This window comes from Antechinus flavipes, chromosome 2 (genome assembly GCF_016432865.1).
Source record: "Antechinus flavipes isolate AdamAnt ecotype Samford, QLD, Australia chromosome 2, AdamAnt_v2, whole genome shotgun sequence".
NCBI classification, from domain to species: Eukaryota; Metazoa; Chordata; class Mammalia; order Dasyuromorphia; family Dasyuridae; genus Antechinus; species Antechinus flavipes.
The window spans coordinates 232,426,552-232,436,178 of NC_067399.1; the positions used below are offsets into that span (position 1 = coordinate 232,426,552).

At 41.6% G+C, this 9,627-nt stretch overlaps 1 protein-coding gene across 1 annotated transcript; it reads left to right on the top strand.

The window, feature by feature from the left end:
* The first annotated feature begins 1,300 nt into the window (after window positions 1-1,300).
* Window positions 1,301-8,430, top strand: FITM2 (fat storage inducing transmembrane protein 2). Its single transcript, XM_051976514.1, has 2 exons — window positions 1,301-1,522; window positions 3,681-8,430. The coding sequence occupies exons 1-2, from the start codon at window positions 1,350-1,352 to the stop codon at window positions 4,294-4,296; spliced, it is 789 nt and encodes a 262-aa protein (XP_051832474.1). The 5' UTR covers window positions 1,301-1,349; the 3' UTR covers window positions 4,297-8,430.
* Window positions 8,431-9,627: the final 1,197 nt, after the last annotated feature.

Sequence of the window (9,627 nt, forward strand, 5' to 3'; positions counted from 1 at the left end):
GTATGAAATAGTCCTTTTGGAATTAAAGTACAGAATAAAATATTTAAATTAAAAAATAAATAAATGAGAACAGCAGTGTTAGGAAGGTCAGAATCAAGTTGTCTCTTAACACAGGTGAAGTCATGATCTCAGTGTTACATTTAGGCAATTACATTTAGAGATGAGTGACTAATCTGTTTCAATGGAGGGAGTTTCCACACTCAGAGCTCCCTGCACAGGAATAAATCTTATTCCATACATACATACTCTCACACAAAACAAAACAAACTAAGGGGTTGACAGATCCTTTGCCAGCTTTAAACTCTGATCCTACTTGGACATTTGAATTGCTTGGAATGTTTCTCTGTCCTTCAGCAATTAAGATGATCTAGAATCCCATGTTAATGGGAGTCGCTTTTCTGGCTTCCTCAGGAACTGGGAGGTGAGATTTATTCTTCTGAATTCCTATTCGGATCAGGCCCACGGTAGTTCCTTTCAGAGAGACAGACCAAGAGACAAAGAGAGAGACAAGAGACAGTCACGGAGAGAATGAGAGACAGAATGACAGGGAGAAAGAGATATAGAGAGACAGAGACAGACTGACAGATGGACATGCACACAGACTGGGAGGGGGTGGGGCAGAGTCCCTGGATCACCCTTGTCTTGCCTCCTGAGCCCAGAGTAGGTCTGGCTCTAGCTTTGCTTGGGGCCTACTTGCCGGTTAGAGGTTCAGTTACTGACCGGGGAGGGGGGCGGCGGGAGGGAAGGTTTGGGGATGGAGAGAGGTTGCATTCCCCCAGTGCCTCGGTGTCCCCATCAGTACAGGGGCCCTAGGACGCGCCCTCCCTTCCACCTCAGTAAAGGTATTCCCGCCAAACTCAGCTCTGTGGGAAAACCGAGCAGTGAAGTGAGTCGGGATGTTTGGGGTGGGCGTGCAGGAAGGAGATAGCTCAGAATTTTGCACCCTCCCCAAAGCTTTCACAAATATGCCCTTGCCCAAGCTTCAAGGCTCAATTTGAGGCACTTTTCAGTAGCAAGTCGAGCTCAGCACTTAGGACCGACTCAGAATTCGAACTCCTGTTGCTCTTCTGGAGGGGGGGAGTGGGGAAGATGCAGGGTTCTAGTTGGTTAGCCTTCGCGGCTGCGCAGTGGGCGCTCAGGAAGGCCAGCGGGCGGGGTCAAGGCGCGGCTCAGAGCTGGAGGGCGGGGAGGGGCGGGCGGAAGGAGTGGACTGAGAGGGTGGGGCTGTGCACGCTTGCGCTAAAAGAGGGTACGACCCTGGCGCGAGCGAGGGGCGGGGTTTCCAGGACGGTGGCCCGGAGGTGCCGAGTAGAGAGTGAACTCCGGTCGGGAGTGGGGTGGGAGCCGGCATGGAGTACTTGCAGCGTTGCGCTTGGTTCCTCCGAACCACGCTAGTGCGGGCGGTCGTACGGCGCTACCTTTCTTGGACGCTGCTCGCCCTCATGCTGGGAGGCTCCCTGGTCAAAGAGTTCTTCCCGCTACCCCCGAGCTACCTCAGCAACAAGCGCAACGTCTTCAACGTGTGAGTGTGTTGTTCGCTTTGGGTCTGACCGAATGGGTGGTTCGCGACGGATCCGAGCAGGGGAGGGCTCCAGAGTGAGAGGTGCACGGGTCGGGTCGTCCCCGAGCGCCCTTTCTGAGGGTGGTGTTGGGAGTGTCTGTCGCAGTTAGAAGGTATCGATTGAGAGGTGGGATTGTGAGTGTCAGCCTTGATCGCGCTGGGACGAGGAGGGGGGCCGGGATTTGTAGGTGAGAACGGCCGGAGCCCGGTGTCCCAGGCGGCTTTCGGTCATTGACCTAGAACTTGAGACTTTAGAGATCGTTTCCTCCGGGTCTCATTTTTTCAGATGAGAGAACTGAGGTTCTGGGAGGAAGGCTCATCCAAGTAGAATACGGATTAGAACTCAGGACCTCAGACTCGTAAGCCCTTCCTCGGTACGGGGAAATTGAGCGTTCTGATCACATACACCTTCCCCCCACTATCACGACTAGTTGCCACTATTTTTTTTCATTACTTTGGGGCATGTGGGCTACTTTTCTGGTCTATCAAGGGAAGGATTTAATTAAATTAATCTGGGATCCATGCACCTGACTTTCAGTGATTACTGGTGATAAACTGCCAGAAAGGAGGGCGGGTTGGATCTGGGGCGCTTCTGCAAGGAGCATCTGGCGGGAGGACCCCGTGGGGTCTGCCGGGACTGCCCGTCTCGGCCCGCACTCTTGACCTTTCCCCTAGATTTTCCCGAACCCTTAGTCACCCGCTGGAAAGCTCATTCTCCTTAGTGTGTGACCCTGGCTTTGGGGAAAGACTCCCAGCAGTACAAACTCTTCAGGGCAGCACCCAAGACCTGTAGCAACGCTTTGGTTTTCAGGACTTTCTCAGCTTTCTCTCGCTGGCTGCTGTTGAGAGCCAAATTCTTTGCCCCAAGCAGGTATCGGCGCTCATTAATCGGCCCTGGATCTTTGGCGTGTGGCCAGGGTTGGCTGGGGCAATGTGGAAAACCTTTGAGGCTAATTGGGTTCTGGCCTTAGTTGTGCCCTTGGATTATTGCACATCCACCCCGAGAAGCTGGTCTAAGAATAGATTGTGAAAGGGCTTGATGAGAAATGGTGCCACATTCCCGAAACTGTCCATTTACCCCCTGAGTTGCCTGTCTTACTAGGGAAAGGAGACCGGCTGTATCTTTTTCTGGGTTTTGCCAGAGAGACAGTTTCTTGTTGTTTGGGGGGAGATCCTTAACTTATGCTACTTTGTTCCAGACCTTTGTTATGACTAGTGAAATGAATAGGATTCCCGTGGGACACCATCATTCAACAGGCCTTTTCTGTGTCTTAGGTGCTGTTGACAAAATCGTGCAGAGAATTTAACCAATTCCCTTTCTGCTTTTTACTTACAGGATGAAAAAAAATCATAGCAGGTCATGTTTCTTAAAGCACTTCACGACTTACACAGTAATTTTTTGCATTTTATAATAACAACTCACATTTATGTAAGGTACAAGTAATATTATCAGATGAGGAAATTGCCCCTGAGAGAAGGGAAGTGATTTGCTCATAGCTATACTAGGTATGGCATAGAGGATGAATTCTTGATTCAGGATTTGCAAGACCTGAGTTCAACTCCTGCTTCCAACCCTTCCTAGCTGTGTGGTCTTGGCCAAGTCACTTCATTTAATGGGAGAGGTGGACTGTGAGTTCCCTTACAATTCTAAATCTACAGTCCTGGTGTGGTAGTCAGTATTGAAATTAATGTCTCCTGACTCCAGATCCAATGGGAGTTTAATTTTTTTTTCCTACTCTACAGTATACCATAATGCTTCTTATTTCATTCCCACAACAATCCTATTGAGTAGGTAATGGGAATATTGTTATCCCTAATTTATAAAATGGAAAATGGAAACTCATATTACTGACATGAATTGTCTGTGATCACTTGGCTGATAAGTGGTGGATTCAGAATTTTTATAATCTACATCACTCACTAGCTGTTTGATTTTGGACAAGTAATCACCTCCCTGAGACTCGGTTTCCCCATCTGTTTAAAAAAAAAAGGAGGGAAGGGTTTAGTTGGATTAAATGGTCTTTAAAGTCCTTCCCCAATAATCTGACATTCTATAATTCTGAGCTGAAAGACTTGAATTAATGGCTATATTTTGTTTCCCTTCTTATCCGTCTGTCAGGTATTTTGTCAAAGTGGCCTGGGGATGGACCTTCATTCTCCTTTTGCCTTTCGTTGCCCTCACCAACTATCATCTGACAGGGAAGGCCACTGTGGTCCTCAGGCGGCTGTGTATACTTCTTGTGGGAACAGCCATCTGGTATGTCAGCACAACAATCTTCTTGCACGTTGAGCACTACACAGGCAGCTGCTACAAATCACCCTCCTTGGAAAGTATCCGAAGGGAGTATAACAGCAAGGAGGAATGTCGGAAAGGTGGCGGGTTCTGGCATGGCTTTGACATCTCTGGCCACTCCTTTCTTCTGACCTACTGTGCGCTGGTCATTGTGGAAGAGATGGCTGTTCTGCAGGAGGTCAAGATGGACAGGAGCCACAACTTGTACTTCACCCTGACTTCCTTGATCGTTGCCTTGGGCTGCTTGGTGTACATCTGGGTGTGGATGTTCCTTTGCACTGCTGTGTATTTCCATGACTTGTCCCAGAAAGTGTTTGGAACTCTGTTTGGCTTGGTGGGCTGGTATGGAACATATAGGTTTTGGTATTTGAAACCCATTTCTCCTGGACTTCCTCCTCAGAGCTCCAGTCTAAATTTGAAGCAAGATAGTTACAAGAAATAAATGAAAGAAAAGGGAAGGACAAGAAGGTTAAATTATATTCATTTATTTTGACTAAGTATCTTTGCTTAATTATCAATCCTATCTCACCTGACAGTTTTAGCAGGAACTGGGACTGAAGGGTGGCCTATGTGGAATGTGTTCATCCTCATCCTATTCTTGGCACGTGTGAGACACTTGGTGACCTCACAGAAAGGGGAAAGATGAAAAACATCTTGCAGCCTCCAAAAGAAGCTGTCTGAAATCATTTAACGTAGGGCTAATAGCTCTGCACATGAATTGTACTGTTTAACCAGATGGGCTTCTTCTGATCTTGACCTGGGACTTCTCCTTTGATTTTTAGGTCTTTGGAGGACCAGGACTAATATACACTCTGAAGTTAAGTTATGTTAAGATGCAAGGGTTAGGGCCCCAGAATTGTCTTTATCTCCCCCTGACTCCTAGCTGCCAATTGTCTTTTCATTTGCTTGACTCTTAATGTTATTTAAAAGTTTGCCTTGGATATTCATTGTTTCAGGCTAGGATCTTGCCTATGGGTGGGGAGAAAGCCTGGAAAAACAATCTCCTTGTAATATTTACATTTCTTCAGTTGATTGTAAATATTGCAGCCAGATTCTGATTGACTGCCTTTTAAACTAGAGTGCCTTAAAGACAAAAATGTTAGATAATTTTTGTGCACTCACTGAAAGTGAGTAATTGTTTATTTGGGTTCTGTTGAAACTATGAAAATGCTTGTTTCTTTGAGTAAATTCTATATAGTTACTGGCAGTAACAAGGTGGTTGGTTAAAGCCATAGACTTTAATTCTTAAGGTTTACAACCCCTAATTGTGTATTTTGTTTTAAATTTAAATTGTTTTGTTTCTTGTCTTTTTTTTTCCTTTTTTGCCTTTGAGTACTGACTTTTAAAAAACCAAAAATTGTGGTTTGTGATATTAAATAAGTTGCAGCTCAAAAAATTGTATAAAATAGAAGGTAACTTAATTTTAAGACATATATCAACTGATTCAAAATAATCTTGCCAGAATTAGACTTTTTACTAAAATTTCATTTTTTTTTTTTGACTCTCAGTGATAGAACACCTTTTTCACATAAAAAAAACCCGCACAAATTAGGCTACCATATCTTGAAGTTTTCTGTTTCTGGAAAAAAAAAAATCATGATACGCTCTTTCATTGAAAGGCAATATTTGCTCTTATGGGTAGTGGCAAAAAGCTAGAAAAATATTCTAACTACGAGATTTGTGTTCTAATTCTGGCTCCTCCATCAGCTAGTTTTGTGACCTTTGGCAAATCCTTTCCTTTTGGGGATCTTGATTTTCTCATCTGTAAGAAAAAAGTGTTGAAGTAGATCTCTTTGAATCTTCTTTCAGTTTTTAATTATATTTCATTTTCAGATCTACATTTTCTTCCTGCCACTTCCACATAGTCCCTGACAAAGTAAGAAAAACAAAATAAATATGTTACAAACATGTATAGTCAAGCAAAACAATTTCTCACATTAGCCATGTCAAAAAAAAAATTCTGAAATCAGAATACCTCTTTTTATCAGTAGACAGATGGTACTTTACCTTTCAGAATTGTGATTGATCATTTTATTAATCATTTTCTAAATCTTTCACATTGATTATCTTTACAATATTGCTATTGCTATATAAATTATTCTGGTACTGCTCACTTCACTCTGTATCAGTACATACGAGCCTTCCTGTGTTTCTCTGAAACCATCCCCTTCATCATTTCTCATGGCACAATAGTATTACATCTCATATATATGACATAACTTATTCAGCCATTCCCCAATTGAAGGACACTCCCCCTCCCAGTTTCTAATTCATTACTATCAAAAAAAAAAAAAAAAAAAAAGAAAGAGCTGCTATAAATATTTTTTGTTTATATGGGTCTTTTTCCTCTTTCTTTGGAGACATTAATAGAATTGCTGGGTTCAGAGTATTCACAGTTTAATACACAGTTTTAATTGCTTTCTAGAATGACTGGACCAGTTCCCAGCTCTACCAGTAGTGTAATAATGGACCTGTTTTCTCATAACCCTTTCAGCAAATTTGTCATTTTCCTTTTTTGTCAACTTGACCAATCCTATGTGTGTGAGATGGAACCTCAGAATTGCTTTATCTTGCAGTTTTCTAATTAGTGATTTAGAGCATTTTTTCATGTGGGTAATTGAAAATTTCGATTTCTTCCTCTGGAAACTGACAGTTCATGTCCTTTGATTATTTATCAATATAAATTTGAATCAGTTTTCTCTATATCTGACATCCTGTCTGGCTCTGACATTCTGTGTGCTTAATAACAATAATAACAATAATGATTATAATAATGGTAACATATAGAATTTTAAGGTTTACAAAGTATTTTTCCTTAAGATCCATGAAGGATCCCTCATTTTACAAATGAGGACACTTAATTTCAGAGCAGTAAAATGACTGTCTGTTTTAAAATCCCTCGTTCTTTCCCCTATATCATGTTGTCTCCTTATTTTTTGTTCTGGAATTTTTTTTCTCTCTCTGTAATAATTGATGCTCCAGGGTTTCTTCCTAAAACAATTTGTTTTATTAGTTTATCTTCTAAAATCCCTTCTACTCAAAACAATTTTTCTAAGCTTTGCTCTCATCCACCCATTTTGTTTGTGCTGCTAAAACTTATTTTCTCTAGATCATATTCTAGCTTTGTCTTTTAGTACTAATATTGTCACCTCTTTCCAGCAAAGTACGGTTGTATATCCAGAAATTGTAATAACCTGATCATCATTACCCATGAACTGCCTCATTAAACCTTTTAGTCACTTGAACAAAGCCAGTCTTAAGAAGGTACTTTATCCTCAACTCTAACCTCAATAATAGTATTAAGTAATGAACACTACACTTTACTGCTATGGCTCAAACTTTTATGATGAGCTCTAGAAAACAGTGGCTGTAGATCTCTTGTAAAGATGTATTTAAGTTATGTATTCCTACCCCCAAGTGTCATATTAATTGTTAATGAATGAAATAGATGTAATTATACCCGATGTGACTTTGGCTAGTGGTATTTTAGAGGCAAATAGCATTGTGTGTTAGATGTGTTGGGAGCACTTATGGATCCTGAATGTAATCTAGCTTCCTTTGTGAAATTTGGATCAATCAGGTTTGTCAGAGGGATCTCCCACTTTTCTTGCCATCTGAAACTGAGAAATGTTTCTTAGGTTCTGACTTCAACACCTGTAGGTAACTATCAAATACACTATTACTCAGGAAGTTTGTCAGATTTAAAATTGGAAATGTTTTTCTCCTATTCTTGGTTTGAGTTTAGTGTCTTACTATGAGTTGTGAGAATCAGATATAATAAATTTAAGACAGCCAGAAATATTTATTTCTGTATGGATGATAATAACACCCCCTCCACACAGACACACACACACACTCCCTCAGTTTCCTCAGTCTTTTTTTTATGAGGAAGATACAACACATTTATCCTCTTCTATGTTGAGACTTAGGACATCTTGATTTAGCATTCAAAAAATGTTAAGTGTTCTTTAGTAGCTTTGTAGTAAGAAGCTCACATCTTGGTTAAGTTTTAATGATTCCTTTTCCCATATCTACTAGGCTGGTGATCCCTTATATTGCACTTCTACCAGGCAAGAACAAGATTGGCTTTCTGGAAGCCTTAGAAATACAAAACTAGAGTCTGTTGGACTTTTAAAGCTCCATTTTTTTCTGAATCCTTATGGCTTCTCAAGGGTCCCTTCCCATCTGTAGTTGTCAAAGAGGAAAATGTGGTGAAAGAATCAGGACGTTGTTTTGGCAAAGAGCAAGAACTGCATCTCCTATATTCCATTTGGATTCCATTTTGGGTCTGTGTCTCTCTCATGTTCCAAACTCAGCCTTGTTATGTGTGTTGAAAAATAAATGTTTTCATCAGGTGCTGAGAAAGAGCCTTCCAAGGATGTCTGGGGCTACAAAACCATGTCATTGTTTTGTCTTCCAGTACTGAGGTTCATTCATTTGGGAGCCTTATTCTCCAGGCACATCTGTTATAGTCTGAGTACCAGATTGTATTTAAGGAATGTCTCTTGACGTTGTTATATACACAGTGGCTTGTGTGTGTAAACAATAGAATTAAAGTAAACTAAAAAAATGAAAATTCACAATTCTGGCCTTTCCTTCTTCAACTCCCTCACTTTAGGTGCTTGTGAGCTGGTTGAACTACAGTTGATTTTGTGAGCATTAATCTGCCCTTTTCTGTGTCATTCCTTTATTGAGAATGCAGTGATATTTGTAAAGCACTTAGCACCTGGCACATAATAGGTAATTAATAAATGCTTGTTCCCTTCCCCCATCACTTTAGTCAGGGGGAGAAATATGGTCTGACTTATTTTTAATCTTCAGATCAGGAAAACTAGAATGAAGTTCAGTGCTTGAGCAATCCCCCTGAGGGTGTTTCTAGCCAGCTTGGCTAATGAATTGTGGTGTCCTTACCCCTTTGCCACACTAATCCTGGCCTTAAAACTGGCTCTGGCCTTCAGATGCTGTCCCAAAAGCTAAAACTGAGCCTGGTTGGACAAGCGTTGAGATTCCAGCAGATCTGCTGTTCCAAAAAGGTGGGTGGGAGAGACCTCAGAGGAGACACAATGGACCAGTGACCATTGAGGTTCCCTCCAATTCTGGGGTTTTCACATGGAAGCTTATTTGTTCTGTGTGGCCCTAGAGGGCAAAAAAAAAGTGGGGGTGGAGAGAGGAGAGAGAGGTAATAAGAGATAGGTTTCAGCTAAATAAAAAGAGGGACATCTTAATCTGTTGTTGAAAACTGAAATGGGTTGCTTGTGAGCTAGTATGTACCATGTTAGGAAGTATCTTGGCCGGGATTTTCACAAATAATTCTTCCGTCTCTAAATTTCTGGGATTAGTTAAATGATTAGTATCAACTTATTTGTCAGTCTGTATTTTGAGCTTTCTATGGGGCATTTTCAGACAGCTCCATTCAGGACATATTTCTCATAAGCCTCAGAGGATCCCAGATTAGATTCTGTTAGCCCTGAAGGAGGAAAGCACTAGTGACATTTCTTGATCAAAGTCAAATTCCTTGATCAAACCATGGTTTCTCAATGACTTCTAGGATATAACGATACTTTATAGGTCCTTGGATATCACTAGTAGAGATCCAAGACAATGGAATTGTGAAATGATAAAAGCTTGGCAATACTAAAAGAAGCGTTTGAGATCATTAGCCCAGCCTCCTCATTTTAGCAATGAAGAATCAGGCCTAGTCAGCATAAGTGACTTGTCTGTGGTCAGACAGAATTGTTCATTAACTAGAACCAAGCAGTAGAATGAAGAGGTA

Bases quoted from the DNA above. Each gene is read 5' to 3' on its own strand.
- FITM2 (XM_051976514.1), top strand. From the start codon at position 1,350: ATGGAGTACTTGCAGCGTTGCGCTTGGTTCCTCCGAACCACGCTAGTG. The intron at 1,523-3,680 runs GTGAGTGTGTTG...TCCGTCTGTCAG, and splicing joins AAGCGCAACGTCTTCAACGT to GTATTTTGTCAAAGTGGCCT.